Source organism: Panthera uncia, chromosome B1, assembly GCF_023721935.1.
Source record: "Panthera uncia isolate 11264 chromosome B1, Puncia_PCG_1.0, whole genome shotgun sequence".
Taxonomy (NCBI): Eukaryota; Metazoa; Chordata; class Mammalia; order Carnivora; family Felidae; genus Panthera; species Panthera uncia.
The window spans coordinates 172762699-172783221 of NC_064811.1; the positions used below are offsets into that span (position 1 = coordinate 172762699).

The following is a 20523-nucleotide window of genomic DNA, read 5'->3' on the forward strand; positions in this document are numbered from 1 at the left end:
TTTTCTTCTAATACTTTCATGGTTTTATTTTTTTTTTTCAATTAATTTTATTTTGGAGTGAGTATAGGGATCCACCTTTTCTTCTGTCCACTGCAGCTCCTCCTCTTAAGAACTACATCTCTGTTATGGTCAGATTTCTACTATAGCTTATTATAATTAAAAAGTATAGTTACAGGTGCACCTTGGTGGCTCAGTTGATTAAGCATCCGACTTTGGCTCAGGTTATGATCTCACAGTTCGTGAATTCCAGCCCTGCATCGGACTCTTTTGCAATGTTGACGCAAAGACTGCTTGGGATTCTTCCTCTTTGCCTCTCTCTACCTGTCCCCCACTTGCACTCTCTCTCTCAAAATAAATAAATAAACTAAAATGTATATAATTACAAGTGGTTATAGAATTTAGAAATCTTCAACAAAGCTATCTTTCGATATATCGTGAAAAAGAATCTCATGGTACTTCCCAGTAATATGATTATAGTTTCGTATATGTCATAAATCTCACAATTTCTCATCATTAATTTGTTTTAATAAATATATTTTTATGGTGTTATCTATGAATTTATGAATGGCTTACTTGGTAAATATGCATTCTTATAAGTTCCTTTGTTATTATATGTAGTTATTTGTGAAATTTTAGGAATAAATTTCTATAAATTATAAGAGAAAATTTGCTTTCATTGTCAAGATTTTTGTTTGTATATATTATTTGCAGGAATACTTATTTTAGTGGAACAGGGGTAGTGCTTTGCTTTTGCTCCTAGGAAGGATTTTTTGGGTCCTTTTTGATCTGTTTCCCCACCTCATTCCCGTTTCTTTCCTGTTTTCTTTCTCAAGGTAACAGTAGATAAAAGGGGGAGACAATTTTGCCTATTAATATGTAGATTCTATTATTAAGTATCTGAATATACGAAATTAATATAAGAAATACCTAGTCTTTGAGCAACGTGTTTTTATTCCTTTTTAATTTTTCTATTCTTTGTATTTGTCACAGTTCAAAAAAATTTATGGTAAATACTTTCTTCGTAAGGCCTCTAGGACACAGTTTCCTGGTACATCATTTATATTTTATTGGTTTGTCTTTCATCCTCTTCTCACCCTGCTTTTTCTGAGACACATACTTTAATCATCATTAGGCTATTTATCGAACTTTCATTTAAAACCACTTATGACTGGGGTGCCTGAGTGGCTCGGTTAAGCATCCAACTTCAGCTCAGGTCATGATCTCATGGTTTGTGAGCTCAAGTCCCACATCGGGCCTGTGCTGACAGCTCGGAGCCTGGAGCCTGCTTTGGATTCCGTGTCTCCCTCTCTCTCTGCCCCTCCCCCATTCATGCTCTGTCTCTCTGTCTCTCTCTCTCAAAAATAAATAAGCATTAAAAGAAAAAAAGAAAAAACCACCTATGACATAGTTTATTTGAATTAAGGGTTGAATGTAGAAACCCCTTCCTTCCTGTTTTTTCTTAATTTTCTTATTATTTCTACAGAAAGAACCTGCTCTCTGAATAACTGTACAGTTGCCAAAAGAATTGGAAAAGGAAAAGATGCTACTGTCATCTTTGAACATTTCAGGAAACCTGTAGATCCATTTGTTCAGGAAAACTGTTCTTGCGGCTCACTAAATTCAGAGATAAATCCTTCCAACACAAATATTTCTAATTCCTATGGAAATGTGAAAAATGGAAACATTTCTATATATGAAACATACGGTGGACAGATGGAGCACAATTTAGCAGAATGTAGAGACACTTCTCATATATATGATTCAGGTCTTTCATTTATTCCCAGTGATACCAGAGAAAGTGTTAATGGTGACCCCATGTTAAATTTGGCACATCTCAAAAATACTTTAAGTGGTCTTTCTGCTGCTTTCCCCCTTCATAACAATACTGGCTCAAGCACAGTTATTACTTCAAAACTCATTAAAGACCCAAGACTGATGAGGAGAGAAGAAGGCATAGGAAAACATAATAATATTACAGATTTAAATGAGATTTTGCCACTTGAGAAGAGTTTAGATTTTGTGAATTCAGAAATAAATCTATCATCCATGACAAATAATTCTGCCTCCTCATCTGAAATTGTGCCTGGTGATCATTCTGTTCTTACTAATTGTTTGGATGCCCCTAGCTTCAAAATTTCTTTTGATGGTTCACAATCTCAAGCTCACAACTTGGACTTTAACAACTATGATTATACAATTCCCAGTAAAATTACCCCAGCAGGACAGCATAAGGGCCAAGATAATTTTTCCTTTCCAATGTGTTTGCCAAATGTAGTTTCAGAAGTTGAGAACCAAAAACACAATGAGGAAGAAGCCCAGAGATCTGAACTGAGAAGCAACATCCCACTTTTAATTGAAGAAAACAGTGAAGCACATAACTCTTATGAATCAGTGAATATTTGTACAAAAGGGCACAGTAATCACATCTCTCTGGAGTCATGGTCTTCTAATTTAGAAACTGTATCTCAGACTGGTCAGCAAATGTCTACAGCTTTTCCTCTCCAAAGGAAAGAAAGCATACATGAGTACACCCAAAATATTGGAGAAATGAGAGACTTCACTGGCCCCGAAAATAATTCCAAACATGGAGAAAAGCAGGTTTTGTGGAAGGAAGTTGATTTTACTAAGGAAGCAAAAGTCAGTCCAGTAGATAATTATATTTCTTTGTACCAAGAATACAAAGAGGATGAGAGTCTTGATTCTTATGGGAAAAATTGTGATCAAATATTAATTGCTCAAGAATTAGAAATACAAAAATCTTCCACATCTACCACAAAGGATGAATATGAGCTAGATCATCTAAGTTTGGAATTACAAAGAGTGGAGAGCCTTTCACAGAAGCATCCTCAACTCTCTTTAGATTATGAAGATAACATTCACACAAGTTTTGCAGTTTCTCAAAAACTAATGGAACTAAAACTGGGAAAACCAAATCAAAACTGTGTTAGCATTGTGACTGATGCTTTCCAGGAAGCAAAAGACATTCCCCAGGTCAAAGAACTGCCAATTGATACAATTATTTCATCTCATGACATTAAACCAACTCATGACAACTCAGATTATAACATAACTAGAGAATATGTATGTGTCCATGGAAGAAATGAAAATGACCCAGTGTCATTAGAGAACATACAAAGAGACTGTGGAGAAACTTTTCAAATTGATGAAGGTCATACTCTGTTCTGTAATGCAGAGTTGCACAGTGATACACACCTGAATATTGATTTCAGAGAACAAGGAGATAATGATAAAGAAAATGAAAATGAGGCTAAAGAGGAAGACATTGCCTTGTCTACAGAAAGCAGAGAAAATATATATGGAGAGGAGAAGCAGGGTTTTCATACAAACCAAAGTTACACCAACATAGATGAAAGAAGGGAGAATAAAAATTACAACAATGTAGAAATTCTTAGTTCTGAAGAATGTTGTACATTTAATTTGAGTTCGGGGGAAAGACATGTGTCAACAGAAGCTACATTGTTAGAAAATGAAGACACTATGACTGCCACACAACAAAAAGATGCTCCAAATACTGGCAGGACTGTAGAGCATTTGGCTTACACAGCATTTCCCAAAGTTGAAGGGTCTTCAGAACATGAAGCCTCAAGTACTGCAGTGCAGACAGCTGGTGCTACGGTGCCTACATTGGGCACAGATCGTGAAGATCACCAAAGATACCAGATTAAAGAAACTTGTTCTTCTGAGAGTCTAGATTTTGGGTTGTTAGTAAAACATAGGGTTTCTGATTGTGAAATGGATATGGATAACAATAAATTACATGACTCATTTCATCAGTCAGTAAGTGATACTTCAGTTCTTCAGAGTTTCAAATTGGAAAATAAGATTGAAGTAGGATTGGAACAGTGTGATGATGCTTTTCTAATTCAACAACATAGCCATAGAAATGATCCATGTGAAGAATTTAGGGCCATATATGAAACTCTGAAGTCTCGTATTGATTGGGAAGGTCTACTAGGAAGCAATAATGGGGAGAGGGAAGTTAGGAAAAGCTACAGAAGAAACGAGAATAGTGATCAGCATTACCCTAAGAAAAGTATTTGTTTTTATCCCTCTACACAAAAAAACAAAGGAGAGCTCAATCCACTTTTACTTCCAGATTTACAAATTAGAATCACTAATACATTAATGCCAGGATTCAATCCCACTTTTGAATCCCTTGCATTGAAAGATAATTTTTGCAAATACATAACTAAAACCACAGGACCAGAAATAAGTGAGGAGGGGAAAGTGTCAGGATTTGAAATGTATTCCCACTGCTCTGGTGAAAATTCAGGTTATCCATGTGAAGATGAATTTGGTAATAGAAGGCAAGAATCAGGACTAGTGAATAAGTCTGAAATTGCTCTTTCTCTTGATGTGAGTCATAATACACAAGTGAATCATGTGTCTGAAAAACAAAACAGTGGACCTTTGCCTACTGAACCCTCTAATGTCACAGCATTAAATAATGAAAGCAGATGTTCCTTGACAGGGTCAAAAACTGATTGTAATGATATTACAAGTAAAAAGGACACACAATCAAGAATTAGCAAAAGAAAGCGACGTATGCCTTTTAGGGACCAGAACACACCACATAAGGATGTAAGACGTCGTGAAATTTATGGGAAGAAGAGGAGACTAACCAGTCTAGACTCTTCTGAACATTTTTCTTCATTATCCCAAGGACGAATTAAAACCTTTTCAAAGTCGGAAAAACACATCAGGAGTGTCCTTGATATTCTAAATAGTGAAGCATCTTTATGCAAAAGCAAACGTCTTTCCAGAAGACTTGACAGAGCTGTTCTTCATTTAAAAAAAGCTCATAGAAGAGTTCACACGTCTTTGCAACTTATAGCTAAAGTAGGAGAAAAAAGAAAAGGCCCATTACCAAAATCATATGCAATAATATGCAATAATTTCTGGGAAAGTTGTGACCTTCAAGGTTATAGCTCTGTGTCTGAAAGAAGATATTATTCCACTAAACATTTTTTGTCAAAAAGAAAATACGGCAAACCAGGAGAGAAAAGAGCTTTGGGATTTGAAGTGGATAAATCATTAACTCATGTATCAAAGCCCAAGTCTTACAAAGCAAGTAGAGCGAGAATCGCAGAGTGCATTTCTAAGAGAAATATGGCCAGCAGTGTCTCCAGAAGTCACACCACCATTCATGTAAGGGAATTTTGTGATTTCGAGTATCCTGAGTCACAGTTAGCCCTGTGCTCCACATCCCAAAGTGCCAGTCATTCCGCTTATAACAAGAGCCGGATGAGAAATCGAAGATCATCAGAACTTCAGCTGTTTTCTGGAAAAACTGGATGTCTATTTTCCCCAGCCTGCCCAGATGAGAAAATAACTGAAAAAGAAAATCAAGTTGGCATAAAGTTTTTATCAAACATTAATAAATATGAAAATCCTGAGAACCACTCAGCACACAATATTAAGGATGCAGAAAACAATTCCGAGACTAATAAAGTAATAAATAAGAGTAATTCAGTATCATTAAGTTGCATAAAAGAAGACAAAGTAAGTTTTAGCACAGACACAAGTTATAATGCAACCTGTATAACACACACAAAGGTAAAAACTGACATAGTTATTTCAGTTTTAGAATCAGATATCAAGCACCTTTTAAACGTTGATGTCTGCACACCAGATAACCTTATTTTATCTGATTGTAAAGGCAACCTGGAAGTAAATTTGCCTGTAGAAGAACGGACAGCTGCTAATCAGAGCTCCAAACCAGGCACTGTTCCAGAAAACTTCCTTAAGGACCCATTAAATCTAACTCTGATAACACACAAAAAGTCTGACAGTATTCCTCAATTGTTATCAACCACAGCAGTGACAGACAGTGAAGGAGAATCTTCAGAATCTTATTTGGATAAACAGAGAGTTTTTGCTGTAGATTCTTTTACAACATCCACCAATGTACCACACTGCCAGCCAGGATGTGGTGGAAAGGAACTTCTAAAGACAGAACAATGTTCTTCAAGTAATTGCTTCCATATAGATGGGAATGAATCACATGTTCTTGAGGATTCTGAGTTGGGTCTCAGATTAGTAACTGAAGAAAGTAAAAGTTGTAGGAAAAATACAATGAAGGAACTATTTTCCAATGATAGTTATTTGCTCTTAAAAGATAATATGAAGGGTTCTTCTTCAAAAAAGTGTATGGCAAATAAAGACATTTGGGACAGAAAAATGTGGAAAGTTAAACAAGCAGAAAAAGCAAGAGATTCACTTCACAAAAAAAGCATGACTGAAGGATGCACTGTTAAGACTCCGTTCAAAAATCAAAAGAACAAGATCTTAGAAGAATCCTCCTACTTAAGCAAGAAAACAATTAAAAATAACTTGATTGATTCTCATCTAAACGTTGAAAACATTACTGAGGCAGTCGCTTTGAATAACCCAGTTTCTAATCATCTTAACAAAAGAGAGAAAGAAGGGGGAGTTAAAGTTAGTAATGACCCTCAGTCTGACTCTGCATTGCATTCGGAAATAGCCTGTAATTCTAAACCAGGCATTATAGGAATGAATCCTATTCCTGTTTTACATACTGACTCTCAAACTTCCGAAGTCTCTACTCCTGAGAATAAGGCTGCATCATACACGAATGGATTAAAAGAGAAACATTGCTCAGCTAATCATTCAGCTCTTACAGCCAGGCTAGCTCAGATTTTGAGAAGGGCAGATGAAACATCATCTTTGCAGATTCTACTGGAAGAAACTAAGGCCTGTCAAAGTATTCTCCCTTTATTTGTTGAAGCTTTTGAAAGAAACCAAGAATGTTCTCTCGAACAAATCCTGATTTCAAGAGAACTATTAGTAGAACAAAACCTGTGGAATAATTGCAGACACAAATTAAAGCCATGTGCTGTTGACTCCTTGGTAGAACTCCAAATGATGATGGAAACTATTCAATTCATTGAAAACAAAAAAAGGCTCTTAGGAGGTGAACCAACCTACCGAAGCTTGCTCTGGTATGATGAAACACTGTACAGTGAGCTGCTTGGTAGACCACGTGGATTTCAACAACAATCCAACTTCTATCCTGCTTTTCAAGGAAGATTGAAGTATAATGCATTCTGTGAGTTACAAAACTATCATGATCAGTTAATTGAATTATTTGAGGAAACCAAAAGGGAAAATAATTCATACTATGCATTCTTAAAATACAAACGACAGATTAATGAGTGTGAAGCAGTAATGAAGCGTTGTTCTGATTGCTTTGACTTTTCTCTTTCTGTTCCATTTACCTGTGGAGTTAACTTTGGAGATAGTTTAGGAGACCTAGAAACCTTAAGAAAAAGTACTTTAAAGCTGATTGGTATGTATGGGAACTCTCCTAAAGTTGATTCCTATCCAGGAAAACAAGACCATTTGTGGATTATCATAGAAATGATCACCTCTAAAGTTAATTTTATTAAGAGCAGTGAGGCAATAAGTATTAAAATATCTCTTTATGGTCTGGAACATATCTTTTTTGATGCTGCAAAAAGTCTTATTTGGAAAGAGAAGAGAGAATCTTTCAGCAAAATATACTCAGGAGAGAATAGAGAAATGCTACTCAAAATGAATCAGTGTGCTTTTTCTAAGTTGAAAAAGATCTATGATACATTGTCTAAGGATTTAAGCAGTGAACAAATTTCTAATACTGCGCTTGAGAATATGGAGATTGCTTCCAGAAAGTCAGATGATCTAATAAACAAAGCACCAGTTACCCTAGAAAACTGTGGGTTTAACAGTACTTTGCTTTCACACCCAGATATCTGTTGTATTAGCGAAATACTAGATCAAGCTGAATTTGCAGACTCTAAGAAATTACAGGACCTCACTTTGAGATGTACCGAACACCTAGAAATTTTAAAAAAATACTTTCAGATGCTGCAAGAAGAGAACATAGATAACATTTTTATCACAGAAGAAAACGTTTTGGACATGGTGAAAAACCACAATCATGGGGCCATAATTTTAAAGCCTGCAGCCATTGAAACCTATATTGAAATTGTCATGCTTTCAGAAACCATTCACTTTCTTAAAAACTCAATGGCAAAGAAACTAGACAAACAGAGGTTTCGAGGTATGCTTTGGTTTGATTTGTCACTTCTTCCTGAGCTGGTTCACTGCCAGGAAAAAATGGCTTCTTTTTCATTTCTTAAAGATAACTCAACAGATTGCCTTTGGAAAGTCATAGAGACTGCTATTTCTGAACTTAAGAAAGATCTGGATATTATTTACAAATATAGTGAAGCTGTTAATTGCTCATACGCTCTTCATTTGCTCTCAAGAGAACTTCAGGAACTTACAGAAATACAAAAACTTCTAAAGAAGTCTCAGTATTCCGTTTCCACATATATTGACTTTGTGCCATGTATAGCATCCATAAATTACGGAAGCACAATGACAGAGTTGGAATACAGCCACAACCAGTTTTCTGCACTGCTCGAAAATATAATGGCTGCCCCTCGGAAAGATTTAGGGAAAATGGCCCATATTATGAAAGTCATGAAAACTATTGAACATATGAAGATAATATGTACTAAAAATGCTGAATTAACCATTTCCTTTATTTTGTGCCAAATGCTACATAACAGAAAGAAGACTTCCCAACTGCAGGGAAAAGAAAAAACGAATGTGCATGTAAAACCTAGGAAGGATAGCAATAAATCTAGTATTTATATGAAGGTGCCCTCAATTTCAGAGTGCATAATGAAAACTGTTTCAAATTCTTCTGAAAAACGATCTATCACTGTAGACAAATGTGGAGACCCTCAAAAACAACAGAAAAACACTACTGTTTCCAGCTGTAAAAAACAAAAGGTAACAAATGTTTTAAAACAAAAGCCTATGTAAGTAAGTATTATTTTTGAGAACAAGTCTACTCTTCAAACAAGTAGTTTGCAGATTGGTAAAAATTGAGAATGCTTTGAATATTACCTTGCAAAATGAATTTACTAACTATAGAATTGGATTAGGGGTGCCTGGCTGGCTTAGTCGGTGGAGCATTCACCAACGGTGGAGCCCCATAATGGGCATAGAGCTTACTTTAAAAAAAGAATTGGATGAAACAGTTTTTATTATCTTTATAATAAAGTGAAATGTTTCTCTATATGAGAAATACCTTGCAAATACTTATTTTTAAACGTACAATTAAATTTTTTAATTTGGAAAACATTTCTTGGAAGAATGTAAATTTATATAACTGCTTAAGGAATAGTCCAATGTGAATGTGAGTAAGTTAGTAATTTATTGAGTAACTCCTATATAACAAGGCTATACTTGATGTAGTAAGTATTAAAAATTGGCTAATGGAACCTGTGTTCTTGACCATTATCATCCACATGGAAAAATAGAACAGATTTTTTTTCTTAACTTTAGAGAGAGCATGCGAGGGAGGGAGAGGGTCAGAGGAGGGGCGGGGGGGAGAGAGAGAGAGAGAGAAAGAGAATTTCAAGCAGGCTCCACATTGACGTGGGACTCAATTTCAGTACCATGAGATCATCATGACCTGAGCCAAAATCAAGAGTCCTACGCTCAACTGACTGAGCCACCCATCCATCCCAGGACAGATATTTTTCAATAGATGATTATAAAGGAGTTACAAGAAGTCCTACATAAACAAGTTTTATTTAACAAATTATAGAAAATATTTATTTTATACCTGGCACTGTTGTAATAAATGCACAAGTATTAACTCTTTATTCTTCACAAAATCTTTATGATGTAGGTACTGTTATTACCTTATGTAAAGGTATGAAAACAGACACATAGAAAGGTCGAGTCACTTTCCCAGGGTTACAGAGTTAGTAAATGGGTAAGCCCAGATATAAAACCAGGCAGTCTAGCTCCAGGGCCCATAATAAACTGATACTTGCCTCTACTCTACCCTCAGAGGCTTCTCTTAAAATAATTTTTTGGGAATTTCAGTTCAGAAGAGAAACCTATATGCAAAATGAAAAATGGGATTTTTTTCTCAGCTTACTGTAATTGTATTTGTTAGTTAAACTAATTCTAGACACCAGGAAACCAATCATTTATTTCACTGTGTTTATAGGAAAATGCTTAATAAACAACCAGTTTGTAAGCATACATCCAAAACAACAGTAATACTCCACATCAAGAGTAAAATGAGAATAATAAAAAGGTATTGTAAGTATTGAGAAGAAAAGTAACAACAAAAAAATTGTGTTTTTTAATTTCATGGAGGAGCATAGGCCAAAGCGTTGCCTTAAATTAGGAAAAAATGGTATTTGATGAAGATTAAAATGAAGCGGGGGTATCTTAAGTTGTGGAAAATAATATGAGCAAAGATACAATGTTTATTGACATTATTTGAGAAATGAGTTTCAAATTAAGTCTGGAACAAAAATTTAATTTAGTGGACAAGTAGTAAGCTAAATATGGAGACAAATACTGTTTCAGATTATAGAATGTCTAAAATATAAGCAAAAAGAGTTTGAACTTCATTCTGTATTGAAGCGTAACATCCTGTGAAATGTGTTTTTCAGTGATTTAAAGGGTAGAGATTCTGAGGACAGTTGGGAGTAGCAAGTCACCCAAGGCTTACAAGAGGGTGCTGTCTGACAGACTGAAAAAAGAAAGTCCAGGGGCACCTGGTTGACTCAGTGTGTGAAGCATCCAACTCTTGATTTCGGCTCAGGTCATGATTTCATGGTTCATAAGATGGAGCCCCATGTCGGGCTCTGCACTGGCAGCACAGAGCCAGTTTGGGATTTCTCTGTCCCTCTCTCTGCCCCTTCCCCACTTACGCTCTCTCTCAAAATAAATAAACTTAAAGAAAGTCCATATCTGGCAATTATTTAACAATGGAGCTTAAAAACCGGTTTACTAAAAAGAGTATGTATTTAAAAAAAAAGGCAGTGATAAATGGACCCCAAGATCTGTTGTGAGATATGGGGATAAAAAAATATTGTAAATTGTTTATTTCAAAGTTTCTCCAAACATTTAAGACATAATGGGAAGTCCAACAGAATCACTGGTTTTTGAAGGTAGGAGGATCATTAATGAATGTTGTTTTAGACAGTGCATTTTAGATGATGACCAAACAAGCAATTGTAAGTACCTGTGATGAAAATATGTATGTATTGTATTTTATAACATTGCCAATGTCGGTTCTCTTTGTAACTTTTAAACACAGGTTGACATAAAAGATGTCACAAAAATCAACAGAGAAAAGGCAACATTCAAGGATTCCAGGTAGGTTGCCAGCAGACCTACGTAAAGAAAAACTAAACAGAACTAAGCACATACTAAGGAACAATACTAAGACATTTATGTACATACCTCTATTGGATCATACCTGTAACTTAAAGGACAAGAGTAAATTTAGGAGGGGGAGAATAAGGCTTCAGATTATACAGTGCTTTATTAAGATTTAAAGACTTTGAACTTCATTCTGTAAGTATTAAAGGGTAATGTCCTGTGAAATGTATTTTTTAAGTGATTTAAAGATAAGGAAGTTCTGAGTAGAGATAGAAGTAGCAAGTTAGAGAAGAGTGATTTTTTTTAGAGGAAGAAAGTAAAATTCATACTTGACAGACATTACTTAAAGGATTGATGGGGATTAGTAGCTGGTTGGCTAAAAAAGGAGATGAAATAATATAACAAGTGATTAGATTGAGTTTTTTAAACTTGTAATTGTTACAGACCAATCATTTCAAAATTGGTTAAAAGATAGAAATTGCTGACTTATATTACTAAGAATTTGGTCATAAACACGCGTACGTATATTATAAATACACAACTGTTTTCATGAAAGGATGCTTTAAAACCTTTAATGAATTATTTTTATTATTTTTGAACTGAATTATTTTTATGAAAAATTCACTACACTGTTTATATTTTTTCATTTTGACATGAAATGGTCCCACTGGACATGTGGACCATCTCTTATTTCATTCAGCTGTGTAATATTTTCAGTTTATGACAAGCTTCATTTTTTTTCCATGTTTTTTTTTCTGTTTTATGAAGGAGAATGAGTAATATGGAATACAAAAGATTAGCATTCTCATTTCTGTCTTACTTGGTTTTGCTCTTTTCGATACACATTTTATTTACTACATTTCTAGAATCGTTTTCTAGACTCTTGAAATAATTGCATAGTGGCATAAAGATGAATAGGTTTGTAAAGGGTTAACATAAACCACTTCTATAATCATCTTAGTTTTGGTAACTAAATCTAGGTGGTATTTGCTACTCAGAGAATCGAACTTTGTCTCACATAGCAGAAAATAAGTTCAAAGATAAGTTTAATACAGGGTGCTGTCTTCATGGAAGAATATCCTCTAAGAGAGTACATAAAAGAATGACCATACAGGCTGCTGTCAATCTATAGGGTTGAGACATTACTGAAACTTCATTGGAAATGTGATAAAGTCCAAACTGTAGTCTCTGCAAAATGTCAAAGTGTTACATGGGATTGGATGATGATGTAGGTTGTCACTCAGCTGCCTTTGAGAGAAGCTGGATTAAGTAAACTACGAGGCTTTTAGTTTCATGAATTAGATATATAAATTCCAGGCCAAAAATTAATTTCTCTTGACTGGGGAGCAGTGATTACTTTTTTCTTTTCAACATGTTCTTTTCCACATGCAATTCAAAGAATTTGATGAGACACCAAAAAAATATAATTATCCTGGGGACCTATATTAGCTATCTGACTCTAGACATTTCCCTAGTGGATACTTCCTTCAGCCTGCTTGAAATTGTCTAAATTTAGGTAGAAATGTCAAGGATATTAAATTGGCATGGTATTCTGGAGGTCTGTGTTTCCTATTCTCAACCTTGAGCAGACAAAATACCTTAGTAGCTCCTGATGACAGAAGGTGGTCTTTGGCAGGGGCAGGGCACAGCTGGTAGTTTCATCAGTTACATATAACCATTTACAAGTAACGAAGATCATCAACAGTTGGAGGTATATGTATGCAAAACTACAGTAAAATATTGGACATAGTTGCCTACTTCTAAACACCTCTGCTAGGAATTGTCCAATGCATAAAGTAATTACAATATTGACTGCACTATATATATTTCAAAATATATTAGAAATACATTTGAAACGTGGAATATTATCACCGTCAGCAGGAAAAGTAGCTAAATTCAAGGCAAGGGAGTAAAACTGGGTAAATAAGTTACATATATACTGCTGATAGAGAAAATGTAAATCTTAAGAATTCTCTGAATAAAAATTTCACATACATGTTTATATTAAAATTGGGGACTCCATATATTTAAAGTTGTTTGTATATATGTGTTACACTTAATAGGACTACAAGATCTCATCTCGAAAGTGAAAGTGAAATAGGACCAAGTTCATCTGACAATCTGAAAAGAAACCATGTATCTCCAAAAAAAGCTGAAATGGAAAGATCACTACTTGGCTCACTTTTACCTTTAAAGAACTTAAAAGACACTTGCATATCAAAGTCAGAGGGCAAAATAGATTTAACTAATATTTCATCTCATACTTCAGAAGATTTCACTGGACAACAGGGAAACTTAAGTAGCATGAAGAAAAGGGATGTGAATTTTAGTGCTGCTGAAACAAAGAGTGATAAGAAAGATTGTTGTTTTGCGAGTTGTGAACAAAAAAGTGTAGATGGCATATTTAGGGACATCCCTGCCAATTTAGAAACAAATAACACTGTCTTTGAACTTCAAGATCATGAAATATTAAATTCATCTATTAAAAATTCTGCATGCACCAATCCTTCAGAATCCACATTTATCCAGGACAAATTTCCTGTTCTTCAAGTAAATAAAACACAGCCTGCAAAAACTGAGTTAAAAGGAAAATGCATGAAGGATACATTCAGTCCCAATACTATACCTGTTGGAGCATCTGAGAACATAACCCTCAGTGTAAATCAAACCACAGAACAATCTTTTTCTGAACAACAGAATAATGAAAATTCCAAAGTCCTAACTCAGAATGCTGCAGCATGTTGGAACGAACTTCCACAGTCTGCATGTACCCCAATATATAATTCTTCTCAGCACCCGTTTGGAACTTCATATCCTTACTACACATGGTGTGTTTATCATTACAGCAACAGCAGTGGCAGCTCCATTACCCAGACATACCATGGGATAACATCATACGAAGTACAGCCACCTCCTTCTGCGATGTTGACTGCAATTGCAAGTACCGTCCAAAATGCACATTCTAATCTTTTGTACTCTCAATATTCTGGTTACTTTTCTGGGGAGCCACAAGCAAATGACTTGGTGCCAGTGAATGGGCATTTTCAATCTCAAATGCCTGTTTCTTATCATTTTCAGCAGCCGATTTTTTCACAGTATGCTCCCCATCAAGCGTTCCCACAAGCTGCATACCCTTACCCTCCTGATTCAGGTGTGCTTCCACAAGTTCCTTGGACTTACGGTGAGTTTTATACGTTTTAACGTTCACTTTATTGAGTTTTTACTTTTATTTTTGTACATTTATGTAAATGGAATTTACAACAGATGGTGATATATATAGCAGTCATTTTTCTGTGTAGATTTGTAGTCTTGTTCCTATCTTCGGCAGTTGAATTATGTTGTCACATGGGAATCTGGCTGTCAAAGACTAGTAATATCACAAATATGTCCTTTAGTAAAACCCAACTTTGGGAAATAGTTAAGTAAGTTATAGTTAATCCACACTGCAAAATACAATGCAACAATCACAGAGTTTATAAACATTTTCAATGGCAGTTTTAAAAACTATGTCATATAAATATACCTGTGTAAATAAATGACTAAGGGTGCCTGGGTGTCTCAGTCAGTTAAGCATCTGACTCTTGATTTTGGCTCAGGTCATGATCCCAGGGTCCTGGGATCTAGCACCATGTCGGGCACCATGCTGACAGCATGGAGCCTGCTTGAGATTCTCTCTCTCCCTGTGTGTGTGTGTGTGTGTCTCTCTCTCTCTCTCTGCCTCTCCCCTACTCATGCCCATACTTGCTCTCTCTTAAAAATAAATAGACTTAAAAAAAATGCCTAGAAATACTGAAATGAAATGCAACATTTTAATTTGTTTGCTTCTGCATAATAAATCAGGGGATTGTGGAGAGTGCTTTTTATATTTTCTAGATTTCCTACTGTGAAAATACATTGTATTGATAAGTGGAGGAAAAAAAGAGTAAAAAACCAATTTGGCAAAGAAATTTCAATCTGATAAAGCAACCTTTCTCTTTTTTTTTTTTTTTTTAAGAGAGAGAGTGAGCTGGGTAGAGGGGCAGAGGGAAAGAGAGAATCTTAAGCAGGCTTTATGCTCAGCATGGAGCATGATGCTGGGCTGGATCCCATGACCCTCAGATCATGACCTGAGCCAAAATCAAGAGTTGGGACATTGAATCACCTAAGCCACCTAGTCGCCCCTCTTTCTCTTGGTATTCTAATATAATATTTGGGCATATGTGAAACGACTTAGTAATTTGCCACTAGAAGTTGTAATTTTTTTCTCTTAAGCACAATTCTATTTATAAAATATCATGATTAGGGGTGCCTGGTTGGCTCAGTTGGTTTAGCATCTGACTTCGGCTCAGGTCATGATCTCAAGGTTCTCATGAATTCAAACCCCGTGTCAGGCTCTGTGCTGACAGCTTGAAGCCTGGAGCCTGCTTCGGATTCTGGGTCTCCCTCTGTCTCTGCCCCTTCCCCACTCGCACTCTGTCTCTCTCAAAAATAAACATTAAAAAAAAAATTTTAATATCATAATTAGAACATGAATTTTTAAAATTAAATCAAAATTTATATACACCAGTATTAAATCAAATTTTAAAAACAATTATTAATAATTCTGCAAAAACTACAATTTTTCACTAACACCCCAGTATTCTACCATCAGAGGTAATGTGTATCATAAGTAAAGTTAACAATCTTTTAAGGTCTTAAATAGAGAAATGTAAGAGAATTTTTTTCAAATTAAAAAGTTATTTCCCAGGTCTCCTGGCTAGCTAGTCAGAAGAGTATGCAACTCTTGATCCCAGGGGCATGAGTTCAAGCCCCATGTTGGCTATGTAGAGATTACTAAAAATAAGTAAACTTCAAAAAAATGATAATAGGGGCACCTGGGTGGCTCAGTCAGTTAAGTGTCTGACTCTTGATTTTGGCTGAGGTCATGATCTCATGGTTTGTGAGATGAAGCCCTGAATCTGGCTCTGTGCTGACAGCATGGAGCCTGCTTTGGATTCTCTCTCTGCCCCTCTGCCTCGTGCCCTTTCTCTCTCAAAATAAACATTTAACCAAAAAAGGAAATTTTTTTTGTTTAAAAAAAATCATTGGAGTTACTACTGACGCTCTGTGACCTGTAGGATAAAATTCAAAAATTTTAGCTTGGAATGCAGGGTCCTTCACAGTATATGCAGCCTCATCTCCCACCACTTCTACCTTTGTGTTGAGGCCACATTGAACTTCTTGCTGTTCTCCCATATGACAGTTCCTCTTATACTATTTGTGCACGTTTCTCACATGATACGGCATGTGAGGAGTATATGGTATTCTAATTATCTCTGTGTCTTTCCCTTCCCACCTGGCCCACCAAATGAATTTAAACAGGACTGGAAATTGTTCATCTAAAACAGAACCTGAAGAAAAACTATACAGGAGAGGAGAAAGAAATAGGAATGGAAGTGGGGAAGTATATGACTGCCCTTTTTCCTTTTTTTTTTTTTAATTTATTTTGAGAGGAAGTACACACGTGCTAGGGAGGGGCAGAGAGAGGGAGAGCGAGAATCCCAAGCAGGCTCTGCACCATCATCACACAGCCAGACGCAGGGCTCCATCCCACGTGAGACCATGACCCAAGCTGGAATCAAGAGTTAGTCACTCACCGGACTGAACCACCCAGGCGCCCCATGTGCTTTTTCCTTTTTGATTAACTTGATGTGCTGCCGCTCCTGTAAGGCTAAACACCCAACCTATAGTAGATGTGGCAAACCTACGAATTAAAGTAGAAATTTTCATTTCAGAAGAAGAAAATCTTGAATACAATTGTTTCACAGAGGTTCTCAGTTTGAGCTTTCTTGTGTTCTTAAATAAAAAGATCTCTCTGGAATCAAGTCCAGCTTTGATTCTCAAAAATCTTAATTGTTAACCTGCTTAGTTATATTAATCAAGTGAAAATAAAAGGAAAAGAAACAATTATTCAAAAGCAACTCTAACAGTGTTAGGCAATAAGCACAACACTCAGTTTTCCTGAGTGCAAATAATCTAGAGATCACCTCTCAGGCTTTCAGGAACTACCTCCTTCTAAAGGTGTGAAAATCCTTGTGACTCATTTATTGATGTTTTTGCTCATGGTGCTTGTATTCAGCACCATAAATGGAACTAAGGGAAGGGGCCAAGTGAGCCCTGTGTGCAAGTCACAGTGAATCCTTTACTCCATTTAAATCTCTCAGAATACCTACGAGGGATGAAGAGATGTTACTGTTCTTTACAGATAAGGAAAGTACTTCTTGAAGAGCCTTAAATAACTTTTTCAGGATCCCATGGCTATCAAAGGGCAGATGTGCAGTTTGAACTCTAATATCTTGGTTCTTTTTTTTTTTAAATGTTTATTTATTTTTGAGACAGAGAGAGACAGAGCATGAACGGGGGAGGGTCAGAGAGAGAGGGAGACACAGAATCTGAAACAGGCTCCAGGTTTTGAGCTGTCAGCACAGAGCCCGACGCGGGGCTCGAACTCACATACCGCGAGATCGTGACCTGAGCCGAAGTCGGACGCTTAACGACTGAGCCACCCAGGCGCCCCGACTAATATCTTGGTTCTAACTTAACTCAGGTCTTCCACTAAACTATTGTGTGCCATTAGTCTGTATTGTTAACTTATCTCAAATCTTTGTGGTTTTTCTTCCAGTTCCATGGCAACAAGAACCGTTTCAGCCAGGACAATGAAAAAAAGTCTTCTGTCTACTGAAATAAAGGGGATTTAACAAGTTTTTCCAAGCATTTTTTACTTAACGGTTTTTTATATATGTAAATGTGGTAGGAAATATAAACCATATAGCCCTTTATAAAATGTTTAAATGTAACAGCGTATCATAGAATGCAATTGGAAATCGATTTCTGACATCTAAAATACCAAAATTAGTTCTGTGCAATATTTTAGTGAACTGTACTAGGCTATTTTCAATACCTATATTTTCAATAGGCTAGTATTTTCAATAGGTTAATGTTTCAATATCAGAAACATTAACAGTATTTTGAAATGTATATTTTGAAGTGTTTCTATCACAACTGTTAACAGCTTATATAAAGATTCTTTTGAGATTAGTCTAATGGAGTAAGGAGAGTAAATGTAACATTTAATATGATTAAAGTTAAGCAATAGCAGTAAAATCTTTAAAATAAGATTTTTGTAAAGTCTGATATTTTTTGATATATTGTTTATGGTAACATTGTGCCATTTACCTTAGATTAAAAAAGGATTTTTTTACTTTAATTGATCGATCAGACCAATAATTTTATAATTCTTGATACTTCATATAATTTACAATTCTGTGTCTAATGCAACAAATTCCTTTAATTTCAATATTTTCAATTTTTACTTACAATCTATATTTTAATAGGGAATTTCATTTGCATATTTTCTGTGTTTGTCCTTGAGTAGAGATTTTTTAAGTTTTTATGTTTGAAGTAGTTTTATATCATATTGAAATTAAAGCACATTTAGCACCTTTTCTAGTGAGCCCTTTCCACAAGATTATTTCTTTTGTATTGTATTTCACAATCCAAACTTTTTTTAAAAGTGATTTTGTAGCAAATAATAAGGACTAATTTCTTTAGCTTATGCCATTAGTTTAGTTGTATTTTAGTGATTTAAATAATGCAGCACATAGAGTTTTTTAATCCTGTGGTCATAGATTTTTTTTCTTTTTCCAGCACTCCACAAAAGCAAAAAATGTCTCAGTAATAATCATCGTAGAACAGGGGTGTAGTGTATAACTATGGTCTTCAGCACTCTCTCTGCCCACTGACATCCATTCCTGTTTTCTGTAAGATTCCAGCTAGAAAGATCCCTCTCGACCTGACCTTTCCCCAAGTGCTAGTGGGCCCAAAAAACGTGACACAGACTTTGCACTGACTAAATCTAATGAACAGACAGCAGAGCCTCAGAGTTTTCTCAGACTTTTTATGTGAGCAAACTTTTTATGCTATCTAGCACAGGCCTCCAAAAAGAGTATAATTCAGCCAAATTTATCATAGAATAATTAATTTTTCAATTTAGAAAAACAGTAAGAACTCCCAGGGTAAGCCTCCCAGAGTAACCAAATAGGAGAGAATTCAGATTACTTAGGGTTCTTTTCTAACAAGGGGAAAGTAAAGAGGAAAAGTCCAGCCAAGACTGCAACTGAAAGAAAGAAGGAATCTGGAGACTACAGAATTAAAGTAATATCAAAATAATACAGGTGGGGGAAGGGGGGTGTTGTCCATACAGTTGTTTTATTTGAAAATAGTCTAAAATTCTGAACTCCTGAACAGGTATTAAAACAGTAATACTAACACTTATTCAAAAAATGACTTTGTCTCAGTCACTTGATTTATGCTTGGTTATTGAAAGATGTTACAAATTTATTACTAAAAATGTCTCTATTAGGTAAACAAGAAGTTAAATGTTAAAAGGATGCTTTCTTTAAACAACATTCAGATTCTGTTGATACGGTCTTGTGATATTTTTATTTCATGAGTTTTAATTTCTTCCAAAAAAATGAAAAACACATATCTAAACATTCAGTTACATTTTAAAATCTGCACTTTGAAACAGAGCATGAAAAACTGTAGCATTTTCTTTTTTCCCCCTCTCAAATATGTGCTTTGGTCCTAAAAGTAAAAGAGCAAATTAAAATTTGAGCCAACATTGTAAACAAACAAAAAACGCTGCTTATTTGTCAATATTACTGTTTTTTGGAACTTAAGAGTTATCTGAATAAACTGAATTCCTTCTAGTTTCAGTGTTTTGGGGGTTTTTTCCTATTTTGTTTCTTGACTAATGAGCAAATACATGGTTGGTCCTTGGCTTACACATGGCCATTACATGAATAACAACCCACAAAGAACTGGCTGAATTAGATGACTGAAGTGCTGGAGCCCTCCATCCACTGCAGCTGGTTTTGCCTTTATCACCTTCCTTCCTTTCCCCTCACTCTACAAACTTCTTTACTGCCTGGAGTTTCATAGGATAAACCAGAGTCCCTGCCTTCATGCAGTTCTCCTGCTGTTCAAGAGACACAAGTAATAAACGTGTGTTTATCACATCATGAGAAGTAATATGGAAGAAACAAAGTAATGGAATGGAGAATGACTGGATGACACGTATGTAAGCTGAAATATTCAGTGAGGTAATCAACCTAACTTCTATATTCTTTTGTTTTAATTATATCACTCTGCCTTCCATTGATGTAAAAGTGCCTCTACAACCTAAGTTCTGAATCTAGCCAAAGATAAGACTCTACCTCCACTTCCCCAATGAGATTCCCAAAAGTGTTTAGTGAACTTAAATAAACATACAAACTT

The 20523-nt window shown here is 35.5% G+C and overlaps 1 protein-coding gene across 4 annotated transcripts in view; it reads left to right on the forward strand.

Moving 5' to 3' along the window:
- TEX15 (testis expressed 15, meiosis and synapsis associated) overlaps positions 1 to 19955 on the forward strand; it is an 85839-nt gene extending 65884 nt beyond the window's left edge. Inside the window, exons 7-11 of one of the 4 annotated variants that reach the window (XM_049631643.1) lie at positions 1484 to 8823; positions 11162 to 11220; positions 13290 to 14167; positions 14305 to 14407; positions 17867 to 19955. In XM_049631643.1, coding sequence (XP_049487600.1) covers positions 1484 to 8823; positions 11162 to 11220; positions 13290 to 14167; positions 14305 to 14372 — 8345 coding nt within the window. In that variant the 3' untranslated portion in view covers positions 14373 to 14407; positions 17867 to 19955. Of the gene's footprint in view, positions 1 to 1483; positions 8824 to 11161; positions 11221 to 13289; positions 14408 to 17866 lie in introns of all 4 variants that reach the window. The other 3 variants (XM_049631642.1, XM_049631644.1, XM_049631641.1) reach the window with 3 other exon arrangements.
- The last annotated feature ends 568 nt before the right edge of the window (positions 19956 to 20523 follow it).